The 20,866-nt window shown below is 46.2% G+C and overlaps 2 protein-coding genes across 5 annotated transcripts in view; one reads left to right on the top strand and one right to left on the bottom strand.

The window, feature by feature from the left end:
* EXOC2 (exocyst complex component 2) overlaps nt 1-19,978 on the bottom strand; it is a 215,243-nt gene extending 195,265 nt beyond the window's left edge. Inside the window, exons 1-2 of one of the 4 annotated variants that reach the window (XM_041769949.1) lie at nt 19,850-19,925; nt 18,894-19,037 (exon numbers count right to left, since the gene is read on the bottom strand). The gene's annotated coding sequence lies outside the window, so the exon portion shown is untranslated. Of the gene's footprint in view, nt 1-9,796; nt 9,918-18,893; nt 19,038-19,849 lie in introns of those variants that run through there. The other 3 variants (XM_041769950.1, XM_041769948.1, XM_041769951.1) reach the window with 3 other exon arrangements.
* Nucleotides 11,452-14,657, top strand: LOC121499394 (myosin heavy chain IB-like). The gene is made up of 2 exons (XM_041769953.1): nt 11,452-11,588; nt 11,713-14,657. Exon 2 carries the CDS (start codon nt 11,731-11,733, stop codon nt 12,256-12,258), a length of 528 nt encoding a protein of 175 aa, XP_041625887.1. The 5' UTR covers nt 11,452-11,588; nt 11,713-11,730; the 3' UTR covers nt 12,259-14,657.
* Nucleotides 19,979-20,866: the final 888 nt, after the last annotated feature.

Raw genomic sequence — 20,866 nt, 5'->3', positions numbered from 1 at the left:
ATCTGCTCTTGCACGTGGTCCACTTTTAACAACTACAGCCCTTAGCATATAACTGACAGTTATGCCAAATTCCTGGCTCAGTAATTCCAACATCCCCAGCACATCTTCTGCTTGCTCTGCTCTGATGCTTGCTTTGTTTCTCCAAACTGTGTCCTGTAACGTGTTGTTGCACAATGGACAGGATGTGTCGATTAAAGCCACTGGTACTGGTTCCGCAGAGACATCTGCTCCGGGACTTCTGCTCTGGTTGAGCAGTGATCCTGTTTGCTCGGATCTCTCCAATCATGGAGCAAGCTTGCTGTAACCTCACTTCCGTGATGGAAATATATGTATGACTTGTAACGATTTTGGCAGCAATCTTTCTAACCTTGTCTAAATTTGTCTTATAATACCATACGGAACATAATTTAACTTAAAAAATCATTCTCAGCCATTATCATGATCATTACAGGCTGCTTTGTACATGTTCCCGGGTTATTGCTTCAGGCTGCAATGTTTTATGAGCTTGCTTTTTATAGTCATCTCAACTGACGTCAGACTCTCACTAATTATTAAAATCAGGGTGCCAGTCTCTGACAAATCTATTTCCTGTCTTTCTAATCTGTTGCTTCTGATCTACAGCACTGCTCCTGGAGGACAGTCACTCTGTCCAATTCTACTCCTCTGCCAGTTTCTGCTCACCCCACTTCTTGAGCATTCCTCCATAACAGAAGTCAGAAGGGTGTCCAGGTGCTCCATGTGCCCTAGCTGCCCGCCACATCTCTGTCAGGTCAAAAACACCCAGTTTCTTGTGATCCTCCAGGCAGGATTTCTTAACTGTGGCACTGGTCACAGCCCGGACAGGCCGTTCTTTGTAGTGAGGGATGCCCTGTACACAGCAGGATGCTGAATACCGTATCTGGCCTCTCTGCACTACATACCAGCAGCACACCAACAACTACAATGATTGAAAGGTATCTCCAGACAATGCCAAACGTCCTCAGGGAAGCGAGAGGGTCACCCCCGTTTAGGCCCACTGCTCCAGGGATTAGAACGGGGCCAGAGATCTGGGTACGCAGGATAAGACCCCTCTTCCCGAGCCTCTGCATCACTCTGGAAGAGCGACAGTGAGCCCTGGATCTCAGCATGTCCCTGACAAGACTCCCGCTCCTCCCACCCCTCAAACTCCCAAGCTCACTACCACCATCTTCCTTAACATTGTGTCTTACTTACACTTACCTGGGCCTCAGGAAGAAGCCCTGACTGCTGATCATCCCACATCCCTGGGCTCTAATCCCTATTTATTCTGACTCTCCCTTTCTGGATCCCTATCTACTAAAATACTAACAAACCAACTTATAGAGAAGACTTACTGTGACAGGTTTTCAAGATTTTTTTTTCTAGATTTATTAGAGAGAGAGAGAGAGAGAGAGAGGCAGAGACACAGGAGGAGGGAGAAGCAGGCTCCATGCCGGGAGCCCGATGCGGGACTCGATCCCAGGACTCCAGGATCACGCCCTGGGCCAAAGGCAGGCGCCAAACCACTGAGCCACCCAAGGATCCCCACAGGTTTTCACTTTGATATCTGTGGTAGTCCTGTAGGTTCCAGACAAGTGCTGATGACAAATAAAGACCAAAAAGTATACAAAAGTGGTTACCTGCTACCTCCTTGATCCAAAAATAGGAAACCGAATGATCATTGTTTCTTTTTTTTTTTTAAAGTTCTGTTTTGTTTTGTTTTGTTTTAGTAATCTCTACACCAGTGTGGGGCTCAAACTCATGATCCCAAGATCAAAAGTCACATGCTCTTTCAAATGAGCCAGCCAGGCACCCAGAACTTTCATTTTTTCTAATCAAATTTTATACTGCTGTGCCAGGTTCAAAGATTAATAGAACTACCAAACTCCAAACTAGAAAGCATGCAAAAATGCCAAATTGGTCATAACTCACTTGCAATTAGCCAAATTTAAGCCATTATACCTAAAAAGATAACTAAGATCAAAATGAGGATTTTTTAAATTGCCACAATAATTACAGAACAGGTGATTCTAACTGAATGACAAGAACTGCTAACATGAGTGCTTCTTTTCTTCATATAATTTGGTATAAATATATATATATATGGAATTTGTTTAGCCTTTGACGTGATTTATTTATTCTTTCATTTATTTAGCCTCTGGGCCATTTTCCTCTGAACAGTTCACACACCCTGTGAAAAAATAATCTTGTACAAAATGTGGACTGTGAACACTTTTCAAAGCCTAAGAGTGAAAATGAGTTTGGACTGTGGTAAACAGAAGAAAGAATATCTCCAAAATAACTTCAAAAATAACTGGGAAGAGTAGGAGATTAGATATCAAATGCTCTCTTTTTCTAGGTCAAATTTATGCCTCTTTTTCTTTTCTAGGTCAAATTTATGCCTCTTCTCATGGGTGATAAGAATCACTGCTCTACTGATCTTTGCTCTCCTCTGCTACTAAATCCTGAAGCTGTGATACAAAGTCCTGGTCCATGTATTAATCATGTTTTATTTTCCGTATTTTATGAAGCTTTGACATCTTGGAGCCTTGCAGACCAGGAAAGGAACTGCTCCTCTGTGTTAACTAATTCCTGGAGACAGCAAACCACTAGCCAGGAGCATGCCTTTAATACGGAAATGAGGGGATCCCCGGGTGGCTCCTGGTTTAGCGCCTGCCTTCAGCCGGGGTGTGATCCTGGAGTCCAGGATCGAGTCCCACATCGGGCTCCCTCCATGGAGCCTGCTTCTCCCTCTGCCTGTGTCTCTGCCTCTCTCTCTCTCTCTCTCTCTCTCTGTGTGTGTGTGTGTGTGTGTGTGTGTGTGTGTCTCATGAATAAACAAACAAAATCTTAAAAAATATATATATGCGAATGAACCCATCCGGGGTCCACAGCCACCTGCCCGGGGCTCCTGCCGTCCAGGACAACATTCCAACTAAGGACACCTGCATAGCCAAAGCCTGCCAAGGTCAAGCCAATCCTAACCCAGCTCAGCTTGCCTATCCTGCTCGCCTATTCTTTCCGAGAAAACCACAATAAAGGCTCTGGCCCATCCCTACACCTTCTGCCTTCTGACCAACTCTAGTACTTTCCTCAACCCTGGCTCCCCCTGCCCTGCCCAGCATGGTATGCCTCTCCTCCTGCGGACTGTGATGTAGGTTCTATGCCCAGTGTGGAGCCCAAAGCAGGGCTCAAACTCAGGAATGAGTTTGAATAAGACTTGAGCTTAGTCAAGAGTGGATGCTTAAATGACTGCTGCCAGGCACCCCTGGCTTTTGTGTTTTCAGGAGCTACCTTTTCTCTTACTGTTGGCCTTACCATTCCTGAATAATAATAAAATCTACATTTAAAACAGTCCTTTTTCAATCTTTTTTGGGCCACTAGGAGTAAATGCCAATCCTCCCTTTTCACAAAAGAGTCTCAGGCTCACTGAAGACAGAAACAGATATTTAGAAATTCGTTAACTCCAAGTGCTTTGAGGGAATCTGGCCAGTAATGCTTTTATGACCTTTATCCATGACAGATTAGTGACAGGAGAATCCAGCGCTACTGCTACTGACTTCTGACTCCTGCAGAGTCCATGAAGACGGGTGCTGTATCACCCACTGCTTCCTCACCAAACTGCCTCTTTGGAGGACAGTTCTCCTGCGGACCCTGAGGAGGAAAGGTTCTGGATTTCCCACATTACACCTTATGAGGATCTTGACTATTTAATTAGTGGGTTGAAGTTCTCATGTGTAATGGACAGTTAGCATATGAGGTGTGTAAGAACAAGTATCCCTTCATTTGGGACATTAGTAACATCTTGTCTTTGCTTAAGGCATTTTACAATATAGGAAACAACACAAAACATCGGTAAAGGATGTAGCTGGCCGTTAATGAACACGTCTTATGTAATAAGCAAACATCAACTAATAATAGTAGCAACAGTTATAACTATTGAACGTTTATTATGTTCTTTCCATGTGAGAACTTTTAATCCTCACAACTCCCCTGTAAGGATACCTCATTAATACTTTGTCCAACACCCAACAACTGATAACTGAAAAAGCCAGTGTCACACCTAGGCAATGAGGTTATAGTGACTGTGGCTGCAATCGCGCGCGCGCGCGCGCGCACACACACACACACACACACACACACACACACACAGATATCCTTCATATATGAAAATGGGGCCAGGGCACCTGGGTGGCTCAGGTTAGTTAAGCATCTGACTCTTGCAATCGGCTCAGGTCTTGATCTCAGGGTCATGAGTTCAAGCTCCCAGTATGGAACATACTTGAAAGAAGGAAAGGAAAAGGAAAAAAAAAAAGGAAAAGGCACCAAAAAGGAATGGTTTCAAAAGTGCTGACCAGCTGACCTTCCAGCCCAGCTCTGCAGTGTGGCCATGGACATGCACTAAGAGATGCTGACTGGGACCAAGGACATCACCAACAGCCTTCATCAATACAAAGTCCACTGACTTCTATGGGATAAAGAACACTGGTATCACTAGACCACCCTTTAGCCAGACAAACCAATCTGTTCACCTGGGAAAGATATAAAATCAGTAGAAAACCACTTAATAGAATTCATAAGACAAATATTCAAATCCTAACTATAAAATTTAGTCAGTTCCCTTTAAACTCTTAGTTTTCTCATCTATAAAATGGGAATAATAGCTAACTTCACGGGTACACCAAGAATATTAAATGAAACCAAGTATGTTAAAAATCTCTGCAAACTTTAAAGCCCATTATAAAAGTATTGCTTCCCTGAACATGTAAAAAACCAACTTTAAGTGAATTTGGGAGCTGAGTCAACTGTGTTGCCATGTTGGAGACAGGATGTGAAACTTTACAGGAAGATGACCTTAATTTATTTTAAGACAGAAGATATTGCTAACAGAGAAAAGAAAAAATTATGAGATTCATGCCACATATTTTGGGTAAAAAAGACCCAAGAAGCAAGATGGAGAGGGCTGAATAAATTATTGCAATTGTTAACAATGATTAAGTCTCAAGAACCAGGGGGTATCAACCTCACAGCAAATGGGGAAACTACTTCTCTAAAGCCACCGTACTATACCTCACAATCCAATGAAAAAATTCCGTACTATACTCAGTAGAGCCAAATACCAAGCTTAATATTCTAAACAATTACTTTATTTTCTTATTTATTTTTAATATGTTAATTCCAATCCCCAAAATAGTCATAGTCCAAAGCATAATTTTCTTGCCTACATTACTTCAAACATCTATAGAGTTAAAGAATTCCTAGTTATTTAAAGAGTCAAAGATAAGTTTGATTAAGCCAACATACCTAGAAACAACATAAAAGTAAACGTGTATTACAGCTTTGGGCATGGCAAGACCCAGTTTGGACCTGACGGGAGAATCCCAACCGTGAACACATCTATAGGTTAATAAATGGACACCGTCTATAGGTTAATAAATGCAACGACCAAATTTAAAAGCCAAACAATTAGGGGAAATATTCAAAATAAAACATGAACAGCTTTATCATAAACACGTCTCACAAACCCTATATGAAAACATTAAGACAAAAAAAAGAAAGTAAAGGTATAAGCAGAAAATTCACAATAGAGAAAATGCAACCAATAAATATATGGAAAAAAAGGAAAAAATTCAACCTCACAGAAATGCAAATTACAAGAGATTCCATTGTTAGACTGATGAAAAATATTTAAGACAATCATGATTTTCCACTCAGTGTGTAGTGCTCCGATGCACTGTAGGCAGCAATATAAACCATTCCAACATAAATATGAACATTCTAATATAAACCATTGGAAAACATTTTGGCAAAATATGTCAAAGTCTTACAAATGCTTCTATCTTTTGACTTGGAACATAATCTCTTTTTTTCCAACATACGGATTGAACAACTCCACCCCTTCTGCTATAATCACCACAGGATCAGCTAGCATCTTTGCCGGACAACACTATTACAATACCATTGACTATACTCCCTACGCTGCACCAGTCGTGCTGTGACTTCTTCATCCCACAACTAGAATTCTGTACCTTTCCCTCCCCCTTCACTGGCTTACCCATCCTTCCCTCACTTCTTTATCCATTCATCCAAAGGTGGACATTTAGGCTGTTTGCAGATCTTGGCTATTGTAAACAATAGTGCAATAAACATATTGGTGCAAATATCTTCTCAGATTAGTGTTTTCATTTTCTTTGGGCTAAACACCCAGCAGTGGAATTACTGGATCATACGGTATTCCTATTTTTTTTTTTTGTATTTCTATTTTTTTAAGAACCTCCATACTGTTTTCCACAATTGCTGTACCAATTTACATTTCTATAAACAGTGCACAAGCGTTCCTTTTTCCTCCACATTCTCACCAGTACTTATCTTTTTTATTTCAGTCATTCTCAGAGGTGAAAGGTACTATCTCTGCAGTTTTGATTTGTATTTACCTGACAATTTGTGATGTTGAACACAGTTTCATGAGCCTGCTGGACATATGCAGGTCTTCTTTGGAAAAATGTCTATTCGGGTCCTCTGCTCATTTTTTAATTGGATTAATTGGGTTTTTGGTGTTGAGTTATATTAGTTCTTTATATATTTTAGAAATTAAACCCTTATTATTTGCAAATACCTTCTCCCATGAAGTTGCCGTTTCACTTTGTTGAACGTTTCCTTTACTGTGCATGAGCTTTATATTTGATGTACTCCCAGTAGTTTATTTTTTGTCCTTTTTTTCCCTTGCCTGAGAAGACACATATAAAAAATGTTTCTAAGGCCAATGTCAAGAGATTACTATGTTTTCTTCTAGGAGTTTTATAGTTTCAGGTCTCACACTTAGGTCTTTAATCCATTTTAAATTTATCCTTGCATATGGTCTAATAAAGCAGTCCAGCACCACTTATTGAAGAGATTCTCTTTTCTCCATTGTGTGTGTGTGTGTGCGTATATATATATACATATATATGTATATATACATACACACAGTATATCATCAGCAAATACTGACAGTTTAACTCCTTCCTTAGCAATCTGGATGCCTTTTATTTCTTTTTCTTGTCTGACTGGTGTGACTAAGACTTCCAGTACTGTGTTGAATAAGAGTGGTGAGATGGACATCCTTGTCTCATTCCTGATCTTAGGGGAAAAGCTCTCAGTTTTTCACCATTGAGTACAATGTGAGCTATGAGACTGTCATATAAGGACTTTATTATATTGAGGTATGTTCCCTTTAATCCCACTTTGAGTTTTTATCATGAACAGATGTTGAATTTTGTCAAATGCTTTTTTTTTTTTGTATCTATTTAGATAAATAAAATCTTTTTATCCTTCACTTTGTTAATGTGGGGTTGCACATTGATTGATTTGGGAATACTGAGCTATCCTTGCATCCAGGAATAAATCCCACTTGATCATGGTTAATGATCCTTTTAATGTATTGCTGAATGTAGTTTGCTAATATTTTGTTGAGACTTAAAACATATTCTTAAAAGGTGACCAATGGATAAAATAATCTAAACCATGGAGACTGTTATTAGGCTTAAAGATTTCCATAATTGTGATGATTTATTATCACAAAGTGGAAAAAATAGAAACATCCCAAAAAACTAAAAAAATAATGTAACTAAAATGTGAAGGTCCACCCAAAGAAATATTATGCAGCAAGTGAAATATTTTGAAAGTATGCCAGAGCAAGAGATTATTTATAACAAACTAATTTTTAAAGAGACATAAACATGTATATATGTAAATACATAAATCTATATATATTTAGGAACCATTTAACATTCTGGAATACTTACCTCCAAGAACTTTTTCTGAACATTTTAAAATCATTTTGTGTATGCACATGTATATAATATATTACAAACCTTCCATGGTATGGTCTCTTGATCAAATGCTTAAAAAATTTCAGCCTGCTTATCAAGTGACCTTTCCTGGACAAGAGGCTATTGTGAAGAAAGGGAAAATCGACCCAAGGGACATCACTCTAGCACAGAGAGCTTCTATTAAAAAGGTGACTGAGGTCCAAACCTGGAGGACTATGGTCTGGACCATATTTGGCAGCTGCCACCCTCCAGCACAACCCCAAACTAACATCACCATCACTCCTTCCCTCAAGGCCAAGGACAACCTAAACATCAAGATTCAGGGAAAACTAGGTTGACCACCTCAGCTGGCTGTTGCTCAAAAACTATCAGCTCCATTGAAAATACATCTTAGGCTAAGAAAAGGCCTCCAAATCTGTCAAGAAGTGACAGGCTCTTGTTTCATGTAATAAATCCAGTGAAAATCCACACTCTCACCTGGGTATTTATATGAACACTTTCAGCTTCTGCAAATAAAACTATACAATTCTGACGGGCACTGAGGAGGGCACTTGAGGGGATGAGCACCGGGTGTTATACTATATGTTGGCGTATCAAACTTCAATAAAAATACATATATATATATCTATATATACAATTCTTTTTAAAATATGTTATATATTTATAAATATATAATTTTTATCTATGATTTTAAAATATACAGAAAAAGTTTCTAGAAGTAAATATTCTAAAATGCTAAATGGTTTTATTAATAGTGATAGAATCAGCAACGATTAAACGTTAGTCCAAAGTCACAGCTGGTAAGTCACAAAGTTGACTCAAAACCAGGTCTTAGCTCTATGCTAACCTAATTCATGATTTTTTTCTTTTTACCTATTATTATGAAAATTTTAAATATGCGTAAAAGAAACTAGCATAATGAACCTCCATGTTCCCAAAACACTTTTATGTTGTTTTCAAAGGAGTATTTTAAAACGAACCCCAGACATATCATTTCATCCAGAAATATTTTAGTTTGTATCTCTACAATGGACTCTGTACCCAACCCCAATTCATTTTTCCTATGTTGTCTCAAAAACTGTTACAGTGGAGGAGCGCCAGGGTGGCTCCATCCGTTAGACTTCCAACTCTTAATTTAGGCCCAGGTCATGATCTCAAGGTCATGGGATCGAACCCAAGTTCACGCCCAGCATGGAGCCTGCTTAAGATTCTCTCTCTCCCTCTGCTCCTCCACATTGTTACAGTTGAGATGTTAGAATCTTGACCTAACCAATGCTGGAAGGAAGGAAGGAAGGAAGGAAGGAAGGAAAAAAAGAAAGTAGGAAAGAAGGAAGGGAAGGGAAGGGAGGAAGAAAGAAAGAAAGAAAGAGGGAAGGAATGGAAAGGAAGATAGATAAAGCCTACTTTCGTACAAGTATGCGTGCTTGTATGAGTATGGAGAAGGTCTGAGGTGGATAGGCACCAGAGGTTAGCATTATTGGGCGAATGAGACTAGAGAGGGTAGAGGGATCAGGGAAATCACATTTTATACGCTATTATATTGCTTTCCCTGTGGCACTGAGCATGTATACGAGGCTTTTAGAGATGCAATAAGGCCTTGGGCGCAGAAAGGCCAATTCCAGAGCATGGTATGGAGTAGCCCTTAGGGATGGGGCTCCAAGGCAATACACAGCTTCCTTAGGAATACTGACCACAGAACGTTTCCTCTTGGCGATTCTAGACCTGCTCACTTCACTTATACATTGATTTTCTTAGGAAAGGTTAGGAAAGGGATAATATGCAGTATCTTGTACTTAAAAAAAAAAAAAAAAAAGCAAAAAGAATGACTGTACCAAGGTCCCTGATTAAGAACTGTCCTTGATGGGCTTGGCTAGGGCTACATCACATTCTTTTCTCTACTCCTAGGACCTAGCCTAGTCTCAGAACAAAGCAGACACTCAGGAACACAGTAGCTGGGCTGAACAGACCTGGGAACAACATGGGCTTACTGGCAATTCTCTTCTTTTGGCTCTTCAATGACAGCAGCAAACCTCAGGCCATGTGGAATCCCAGCTATGAAAAACCACTGAGATGTGGTCTTCGAGAGGGAAGCCAGCTTGATCTGTTCCCCTGCAGGATAAACACCATTCCTTCAATCTGTACCATGTTTTCAAACCAGTAAATCTGTTTGTTAGCCTTTAGACTAAGATCAAATATAAACCAATAAATCCATGCTACAGTAGTAATCACCAAAAACTATCATAGAAATTGAGTCTTCTAACAATAACCTAAAAGTTTACTCAACCTGTGACAGCTCCTGTTAATACTCTACAAAGTGCTAATTATAAAGACAAGTCATTTGTTGATGCCACAGAAAATAATCAGAGGAACCCAAATTAACCACAAAGATCTGAGCAGAATAACTCTTCTATGGGTCTCCTCTGGGTGACAGTAAGTCAAGTTCAAATATGGTCTCTAATTGTAAGGCCCCAGAGGTGAAAAGCTTGATACTAACCTCTTCCATAAAGAATTGCCTGAAAATCAAAAGTTTTAATATGTAGGGTCAGATCTTTAATATGTATCCTTTTCCAAAAAATATTTTAAATGTCTATCAGGATTTGTTGCAGCTTTCATATTTTAGTGTATGTACTGCCAAAGCGAGCACTTGTACCTTTCATAATTCTTTGCCCTAGAAAAACACTTTTTTTAAATTTTTTTTTTAATGGTTTCGTTTATTTATTCATGAGAGACACAGACAGAGGCAGAGACACAGGCAGTGGGAGAAGCAGGCAGGGAGCTCAATGCGGAACTCGATCCCAAGACCCCAGGATCAGGACCTGAGCCAAAGGCAGAGGCTCAACCACTGAGCCACCCATGTGCCCCAAAATACATATTTTTCAACCATCTTTCATTTCTGTGAAAACCAAGCCAAAACTGACTTAAGTTTGACTTTTCAATTGTCAAAATCCGTACATAAGAAAGAAGAGCAGGGGCAGCCCGGGTGGCTCAGTGGTTTAGCGCTGCCTTGGGCCCAGGGAGTGATCCCGGAGTCTGGGGACTGAGTCCTGCGTCAGGCTCCCTGCACAGAGCCTGCTTCTCCCTCAGCCTGTGTCTCTGCCTCTCTCTCTCTCTCTATCTCTCATGAATAAATAAAATCTTAAAAAAAAAGAAGAAAGAGAGAAATGAAAATGTGAAAAAAGGTTTCACTTTTTGATTCTAAACAATGAAAAGTCTAAGTGAAGAGAATTCTTGTCTTAGATTTAAAGATGAACTTGTATTCAACAAATACGCATTTAAAAATGCTGTTTTTAAAATGCTGCAAAGGGCTGTAGCTCGACAGACAGTTTCTCTGCCCTTGAAAGGGCATCAACTGCTGTTGAGGCCAATTGCCACTTCAGTTACACAGAGCAAAATCCTACTCTTTTTCCTGTCCATCGTTCATTCCTGGAGGATTCAGCCTGATCAAAGCAAAGGCTGGAGGGATCTGGTCCAGTCAAGATCCATCCTTTCAGAGTCCTACATCAAATCTCAGAAGCCCTCAGCAATGACCGTGGCCAACTGCGACCGGCTGGAGTCGGTGGCTGCCGGCTGCGGAAGGCCTGGGTGACCGGCCCACAGCGCACACCGCATCTCTACCGAGCACAGGCCCGGGACATTTCTCGGAGTCTCTGGGGCAGGTCCGTCCCGTTTGCGACGTCCATTTGGCCGTGCCCTTCGGCCCACAGTGCTGTCCGTGGAAGCCTCCGTCGTCGGGTCCGACACAGCGACCGACCCTGCGCACAGGCTCACATAAGGTGCAGGGTAGGTAGACGCGGACGCCACGGTGGGTCAGTGACACCCGGGGGGGGCAGAGGCCGGTGGCGGGCTGCGGGGTCAGCCGGCGGGTCCTGCTGCTGAAATCTTGAGTGTCCGGTCATCGTTTCAGCGCAGGGAAGCCCCACAAATGGACACGGGAGGAAACACGGGAATGATACGGTTAAGCAGAAGGAAGAGAAAGAGAAAGCAACTGCCAGGACGTGGTTCCGGAGTCTCGAGATCTAAGACCAGAGGAGACCGGAGGCGGCCTTGGCCGGGCTGCAGCGGCGCCAGGGCGCGGGGCGGGCCGCAGCTTCCCGGTGGCGGGCGCGGGGCGCATCCACTGCGACTCGGGCCTAAACGTGACGACAGCGTGGAAACTCACGGCCGTGGCGAGCCCCAGCGCCGCCTGTGCCGCCTGTGCGAGCAGCACTTCCGGAGGCGGCGGGCCTCGGCCTGCGGTCCCGGGCGGCCCGGCGGTGGCCAAGGCGGCGGGGGCGGGGGCGGGGCGGCGGGGGCGGGGCGGCGGGGGCGGGGCGGGGGCGGGGCGGGGCGGGCCTGCGCGGAGGAAGGCGGAAGGCGGCGCCCCGAGCCCGGCCAGGCCCCGGCCCCTCTGCGGGCAGCGCCCTGCCGTGAGCGTCCCCGTGTGCACACGCCGCTCCCCGGCCCAAAGTGAGCGCTGCAGGCCCCGCCCCGGAGCCGCTGGGAGGGGGAGGGGGAGCCCCAGGAGCCCCAAGGAGCCCCCTCCCCCCAGGGGCTGCTGCGAGCCCTGCAGCTGCGGGGAGCGGCGGGGGAGGGGGCCCGGGGAGCGCCCACCGCTGGGAGCCCAGCAAGGCCTGGGGCCGGGGCGGGGCCGGGCCGGGGCGGGGCGGGGCGGGAGCTCGGGCTGCGGCGGTGGGGGCGGCGGCGGGGGGGCGGGCGCCGCGGCCCACACACCCGGAGCACACAGGCCCTTGGGGCCGAGCCGGCTCGCACGCAGGGTCCCAGCTGTCGCCCGTCGCCGCGGGGGGGGGGGGGGGGGGGGGGCTCGCACAGGGACGCACAGAGCCCACGTTCAACACCCACCGACCGCCCCCAGCACAGGCCAAGGAGGACGCGGACCGGGACGGGCTCCCCACAGGAGCACGAGGGCCGCCTCCCCTCACAATGTGCACAAGACACCGAAGCGGCGCATTTCCCTGTTTTCCGTGAACCGACATACACCGTGATCGCCCGAAGGCCCGAACAGCCGGGGACACTGACGAAGAAGGCCAGAGCCGGGGCCGCACAGTCCCGGATTTCAGGGCCACCAGGCCGGTGTGGCCCCGACGCACACGCACACGCACACGCAGACGCACACGCACACGCACACGCACACGCACACGCACGTCAGTGGGGCAGAACCGAGAACCCGGGGCTGCGCCCTCCACTCTCCCGCCACCCAGTAACCCACAGAGCGCGAAAGGCCCCGCGCTGGGCAAAGGACGGTCTCTCCAGGACACGGTGCCGGGAAACCGCACAGCCACGTGCGGAGCGATGAGGCCGCACCGGACCCCGAGACACACTCGCAAGGGATGGAAGGTCTAAACGGGAGACCAGAGTCCGTCAGAGCCCTGGGAGCACGGGCCGCGCCCTTTTGAACTTGGCCACAGTAAATGCATCTTCTCTCAGATTTATATTTTACTACCTTTGACCCACCTGCCTCTTTTCTTTTAACGAAGCGCAGAGCATGAAGTGCTTCTGCAACAAAGGTCAGAAAATTCTACTTTTATGATTTTCCCATATTTCACTGTGACACAACCTTTAATGTACCAAAATATTTACTGGTGGAATAAAAGCTTTTTACATAACTTCAGGCTAAAAATACATTTAAAAAAATGACTAGTAGCAGTAATATTAGGAAAAAAGAAACAGAAATGGAAACACAAAACTAGCTTTACAATTATTTACTTTTTTTTTTTTTACTAATTATTAAAGAAGGATTTTGCTGATTTTAGTAGCTGCCAAGAAATGTGAGAAAAACAAGTAATCCAGTATCTTGCTCTGTCCAGTCCCCAGAGGCTTGGCTCAGCCCAGCTCCCTTCTAAAGGGAGAAGACCAAGAGTTGTTGTAGCAAAACTTCTGATAACACTTAAGACTTGGAGAACCTTCACCAAATAGGCCAAGGAAAAAGCCTGATGTTAAAGCACTATTTGCCTAGATCAGGCCACAGAAAAGTGAAAGTCTTCTATAAAAAATAATAGCCAAAAAAAAAAAAAAAAGGAAAAGAAAGAACCTCCCCCAAACTCCACCCCTCCCCATGCTACTCATCACCAAGGAACAAATCACAAACATAATCTCAAGACCCCAACCCAAGCCCACCTACATTTCAGCCAATTCTGCGCATATTAACATTTAAGCAGCACCTTGTCCTGTCCAGAGCCATCATGGATCCAAAGGACTCCAGAAAAATCTCATTGCAGAGATGCCTAGAGCATTTCAACAGTAAATTTACACTCAACTAGACTCTCAGGCCACCCAGCAACAGAACCAAATGTAGAATTCACCACATCCGCCTTGACTGAGGTTCAACCTACCCTAGACAGACTTGCCTCTTGGGGTTGGGCTGCGCTAACCCCAGAGGGACCTCCTAGAGGTATTGGAAAAGGGTTTTAAAGAATGGTAATTTATTTCCTTCAGTTTTCTGTAAACTCAGACTCTACTTTTCCTGTGCAGGGTCAAGGTCAAGTTATCTCAGCACAGCCACACATTTTACCATCTAAGGGCACAGGGTGGGACGGGTCTGAGACACGGTCACGAACTCTTCCATCCAGCTTTCTAAATTAATCATCTCTCTCCTGCTGTATCTCAGAACCGTGATCAACAAAAACATAGTCATGCACAAATCTGAAAGGATATGTAGGGTATACATTGTGCTAAGACTCACTGGTCTCAGAAGGGACATCTGCAGAAAGGACGGACTGAACAAATACATAAATGGAGCATCCCTGTTTTCCCAGCTCTTCTTTCCTTCATCACTCACAAACAAAATATAATTTAAACATACCATGTTTTTAAGTTTAGACATAAGTTTTTATGCTTTAATTCATTTGGGGGGAAAAAACCAATGATTTTAAAAATACAAATGATAAATGGTACTTTACAATATCATATATATATGGAAAATACCTATTTTATATATATACATATATACATATATGTGTGTATATATATATATATATATATATATATATATATGAAAAATACCTTCACTCCTGATATAATGTTTGGGAGTAGAAGGGAAGGAATGTACAGAAAGGACTAAGAAAGAAGGCTGGAAGCAAGATAGTATATAAGTATATAAGCCTGACAATTTGGCTCTCCAGAGCTCCCACATAACTGATCTATTACATAAATACTTGAGTACCCAGCTAATCCAAAACAAGCACTGGATTTCATCTTCATTACAAGAGTTAATTGAAAATCTCCTTCTTGGGGTGCCTGGGTGGCTCAGTGGTTGAGTGTCTGCCTTCGGCTCAGGGTGTGATCCTGGGGTCATGAGATCGAGTCCTGCATCTGGCTCCCTATAGGGAGCCTGCTTCTCCCTCTGCCTATGTCTCTGCCTCTCTCTGTGTGTCTCTCATGAATAAATAAAATCTTTTTTTAAAAATGAATAATTAATTAAAAGTATCCTCCTTTTATTTTCCACAAACTATAAAATCTCTTGTCTTAGCAGGCTAAGTTTTGGCAAAGGACAACCACCTTCACTACAACTCAAAGCCAAAAGCTGTTAGGCCTAAAGGCGGCTGGTTCTCTAACTCAGGCCAGCAGATATTGATGACATACGGAAAATGAAATAGGCCAGTGCAAATCCACCCCCTTTTCTATCACTCTACAAAAACAGAAACAAAAACAACAATTTCAAAGAAGATACACTACTTAATTAAAGAAGGAAGAGTAGTTCATGTAAAAGCATAGCATTATTCATTCCATCTATTGCCAGTTGTACTCATGTCCCTTACCATTCCCTGTTTATTAGGTTTACATTGGGTGAACAAAACATTAGTTCTTGATATCTTAGAAAACATAATTTTTCAGAAAAAAAAAAAGTCCTGGTGTTTGGTTTTTCAGAAAAATCATATAGCCAATACTGAAGGAGTCATTATCAAATAAAATTGATTTCTATCTTTGTTTAGTCATCAAGAAGATTTGGGATCTATACAGAGATTGGTCACCTAGCATCTCAAGAGAGGACAGTGCCGGATTCCTTGTTAAAGACATAGATAAACTGAAATCTGGAATAGGGGAATCCTCAGATTGTTTGTTCAGTCAAAACAAATATTTATTAAGACTTGCTATGTCCCAGGCACTATATTGGGGAAATGATAAGAACAAGATTTTGTAACAAGGAGGTCATGGATGCCCTTGACCTTCAACAGAATCATGGGTACTGAAACCAGAAAGCAGTGGGATGAGTTAGAAACGGAGTATCAACAACTATCTAAGAAATCTGCTTGGAAGGAGAGAGAGAGTCGGCAGTGGACTCGTTTGGGGTGGGGGCGCCGCAGTCCTGCCCCCCACCCCCGGAAGCCTCTGGCCCCAGCTCCCAGCAGGCTGCAGTTTGTCCTCTTGCTCCTGGCACTGGTCGGTTTCTCTCTGGGCCTCACTACCCCTTATTTGTCACCTAACCTCGCCCACACCTCCGCCAAGTAGTCCCTTTATTAAAACCTCCTTCTGTGAACCATCTGGCATGAATTCTGATTCCTGCTGAGACTCTCATTTATCCAGATACACATCATGTCAATCACATGGGGATTTCATTAAAATTAAACTAAAACCAAATATTCCTGACTTTTAGTCTGGTCTTTCAGTAAAATTACAAAACAATGTAAGTTAAAAATCATACACCTGCCAATATCAAGTGGGAAAGGCCTCAAAAATTTCATCAAACCTCACAGATGAAACTATGAGCCAACCTTGCCAAGAGCAGCACAGCCAGCAAGTAGCAAAGGGAGAACCCGTTCGTCGTTGCACAAGGACTACTGAACGCCCGCTTGGTGCCAGGCACCACTAGGGGCCTGCTTGGATCCACCTTATGCAGCTTCCCCTCTAATTAACCACATTCCACGTTTCCTAAACCCCAGTGTCCACTGTTTTTTCCACGACTGGCTCCCAGACTTAAAAAGGAAATGGTAAGTAGAAGGAATGATTAAAATCAAAACCAGAAATCAAGACTGGGATGCACCACATCCAGCTGGTCATCTTAAACGTTCCGACAGAATCCAGTTAAAGAATGCTCATGAAGCTTTTGAGCAAGTCTAATACAGTTCTCCTGGGGGGGGGGGGGGGAATGCATAAAAAAATCAGTTCCGAACTCCTCTGCCCTACCCCCAAGGCACTCCATAATCCAAAACGCACTTACTTACCAGCCTGTGGGCCTTTGTTTTTGGTGTATCACCCAGATATTCCTGTGCCCTCCCCACGAAGGGCCAGATCCTCCCATCAAGGACTGACCTCTGTCCAACTCCAACAGAAACTTCCCCCATCTGAATTCCTGCTGTACGGACACTTGATATATAGTCAAGATCTTAGCTATTGTTCAATCGAGAGCGCAAAACTGCCCCTCTGAATCTACCCTAATATTTTATTTCTAATGTGCCGGGCATATGTAAAACTGGGAGACGCAAAAATGACCAAGGCTAACCCCCGTCCAGCCAGAACTTACTTAGCCTTTTGACAGATTATGCAAATACCAATAATAGCTATAGCCCCTAGGACAGCACATGGATATAACAGTGCTAGCTGGCTGCAGGAATCACTGAGCTAGAAATGTTGAAACCAGGGAAGAGCTCTTACAGATAACGTGGTTACAGGAAAGAGGACACTGAGGACCAGAGGCGGAGCCCGAGCTGCATAGCAGGTGGGTGGTAGCTCACAGACCAGTCAATGGTGGCTTCGACGCCGTAACTTTCACACTGAGGGCCAAGGAGGACTATGGGTGTCACAGAGCTTCGGGAGTCATATTTCCCTGCAATTACTTTAAGTTTGTGTGTTCGTATCGAGAATAATTATTTTAAATTAACATAAACATACACTGAACCATGTGATAATAACCACACGACTACCATGCAGTTTCAGCAGGCACTCCGGGAGATCCGTAGACACGCTCCGCACCGTCCTAGCCTTCTGCTCAGCAGACTGATCAACGTTCGTTCCCATGCCCGTCGATTTCAAAATCCTCTCTACTGGACACTGGCCTAAAACTGCTCCACTCAATAAACGTTCATGCTCCTGCAGTGCGGTAGGTGCTGCACTAGGATCCTGGCTACGTAAAGATGAATAAATCGAAAAATGGGTGGGAAAAGTACTTAAAAGACTAACTATAAAACTGGCCTTATCTTGCCAGGACACTAGAAATCATCCAAAGTCCTTTATTAGAAGAATGCCTCTGCAAAAATTTTTGAATGCCAATTTCATTTCCCATTAAGATTCATACATAACAGGCTCGCAAATATTAGAGGAATGAATGAAAATTTAACTAAGCAGGTTAATAATCATCTTTTCAAAAATAATAGTCCGAAATTATATTCAGTACAATCAAATGTTTGATATGAAAAAAAAAAAAGAAATTTCTGAAACCTCCAAGAGTCATTCCAAATTACGCTGGGGGATCCTCTGCTTCTCTGCTGTGTAAACAGAAGAGAACATCTGAGTAGCAAGCACACATCATCCTCTATTACGACCCCTTGAGTTAACAACTTTTAACCCACAGATGATCCTCCGGAAACTTTTGGTTTCTAGTTTCTTTATTAGTAGAGGCAGTGACACAAAGCCTGGCCAAAATATGCTTTTATAGATAAAATATTATTATATATTAGGAGACTGAGCCACACAAACTCAGGTAGAACTAGCTTTTCAACATAGCACATCCCAAGGATTTAACTGAGCTGTGGCTCATCCTTAAGTATTTTTGAAAGTTCTCCTTATAGGGCAGCCCGGGGGACTCAGCAGTTTGCGCCGCCTTCGGTCCAGGGCGTGATCCCGGAGACCCGGGATCGAGTCCTGCATCGGGCTCCCTGCATGGAGCCTGCTTCTCCCTCTGCCTGGGTCTCTGCCTCTCTCTCTGTATCTCCCATGAATAAATAACATCTTTAAAAAAAAAATTCTCCTTATAAATTTACTCAGAAATATTTAAAAAAAAGAAATTTTCTCATAATTATAATTGAGATCCATATAATTATAATTCTCATAATCATAATTCCTAATTACCAATTAAGAATAGTGTATTTCCGTTTAAGGACAAGGTTTTCAAGAACTGTTTCTTGGAAAGCTATTCACAAAATCTTAGGATACCGAGTAAGGCGTCACAGGCTTCAGTAAGAGATGGCCCCGTGCTTGGCTGTGCAGGCCTGGAAACTCGGGGATGGTCTCAAAGGGAGTCAGGAGGCTGCGGAACTACACAGCAGCTTCGTCACCTTGCGGGCTCCGCTTCCCCATCTGTAAAGTGGGGATATGAGAGCAGCTACCTCCTGAGAGGATTGAATCAGGCAGGAAGTGTAAACGCTTAGAACAGCGAACAGAGGCGCCAGGCGAGGCTCCGTGCACCTGCACGCGACGCAATCTAAGCAACTAAGCACCCGGCTTCACGCCCGCTCTCCGGCTTCACGCCCGCTCTCCGGCTTCACGCCCGCTCTCCGGCTTCACGCCCGCTCTCCGCCAATAAATCCTCCCACCTGGCACGGTAGCGACTGCGCGGCACGAGGGGATGTGGACGGCGACCGCCGGTACTCGAGGGGCAGTGGGTCAGGGCTCCGGGCCGGCAGGTGCCCGGGGCGGGGGGGGGGGAGGATCCGGGGTCCAGCAGGTGCCCGCGGCAGGTGGGGGAGGGGCTCCGGGATCCAGCAGGTGCCCAGGGCAGGTGGGGGGGGCTCCGGGGTCCAGCAGGTGCCCAGGGCAGGTGGGGGGGGGCTCCGGGCCTCCAGCAGGTGCCTGGGTGGGGGAGGGGCTCCGGGGTCCAGCAGGTGCCCGGGTGGGGGAGGGGCTCCGGGGTCCAGCAGGTGCCCGCGGCAGGTGGGGGAGGGGCTCCGGGATCCAGCAGGTGCCCGGGCCGTTGGCGGGTCGGGCCCCCCCGCCTCCAGCAGCTGCCCGGGCCCTGGGGGGACACAGGGCGCCGCGCCCTCGGGCTCAGGGCCCGGGCCCCGCAGCAGCGCAGGAGGCGGGCCCCGCGGCGGCGCACCACCCCCGCCCTCCGGGAGCCGCCCCCGCCCCCGCCCCCGCCCCCGCCGCCGGGGCCCGCAGGCAGCACGTACCTGGCGCCGCCGCCGCCCCGACGCCCCCACCGCAACGCGCCGGCGCTCCTCGCGGACGGACCCGGGCGCCGCCCCCCCGCCCGCGCCCTCACTTCCGCCCGCCGGGAGCGCCGACGCCGTCGATCCGCCCGGTAGTCGAGCACCGAGTCCTCGATGGCCCAGCCTCCCGCGAGGGGCGGGGCCGGCTTCCTGGGGGCGGGGCCGGGGGCCGGAGAGCTGCGAGGGCGGGGCCTGGGGCGGGGCCGGGGCGGGGCCTGGGGCGGGGCCGAGGGCCAGTTGGCTGGGGCCGGAGCTGGCGGGGCTGCCGGAGGCGGGGCTAGGGCGGGGCTATGGGCGGGGCTAGGGCGGAGCTGCTGGCTGCGGGGCTGCGGGGCTGCGGGGCGGGCGGGCTGGGCCGAGGGTTGTGGGGCGCAGCCAGAGCGGAGCCGGGCGTGGAGGACGCCGCCCGAGGGCCCAGGGGCCGGGGTCACGCAAGGAGGACCCAGGATGACACTCGCCCGTTTCGGCGGGCTCGGCGCCGGGCAGGTGGTGTAGCTGCCCCCCAGGCGCTGGGAGGCCAGGGGCCGCACCGAGGTCACGGGCCGTCGGAGGTCGTGGCGGAGACAGCCAGGCTGCCATCTGGAGGGTCCCAAGAGCTGGTGACAGCTGACGTCAAAGGCGGGGAGCACCTCCATGGGCCACGGCGGCGCAGGGCATTAGCCAGGGGCGCGCCTTTGCAGGATCTCGCAGGGCTGAGGCTGAAGCCCGGGGGGCGAGAGGAACGAGACTGCCACTTAGGGGGCCTGCAGCAGCCTAGGCCAGAACTGTCTGCGGCCTGCCCTGAAGAGGCAGTGGTGGAGATGGAGGGAAAGTGGAAAACTGAGAGCGCCCTTCTGGTTCCTTCTGCCTTCTTAGCACAAGATGCGTAAAGATTGTCGGGAAAGACAGAGGATGGGAGGCACGGGAGGTGTGAAGAGCATCACAGCATCAAGGTGATCACAGCATCAAGGTGACCACAGCATCAAGGTGTCCTTGATG

This window comes from Vulpes lagopus, chromosome 10 (genome assembly GCF_018345385.1).
Source record: "Vulpes lagopus strain Blue_001 chromosome 10, ASM1834538v1, whole genome shotgun sequence".
Classification (NCBI taxonomy): domain Eukaryota; kingdom Metazoa; phylum Chordata; class Mammalia; order Carnivora; family Canidae; genus Vulpes; species Vulpes lagopus.
The sequence above is the reverse complement of the archived record's forward strand: the minus strand, read 5'-3'. Positions and strand labels throughout refer to the sequence as shown.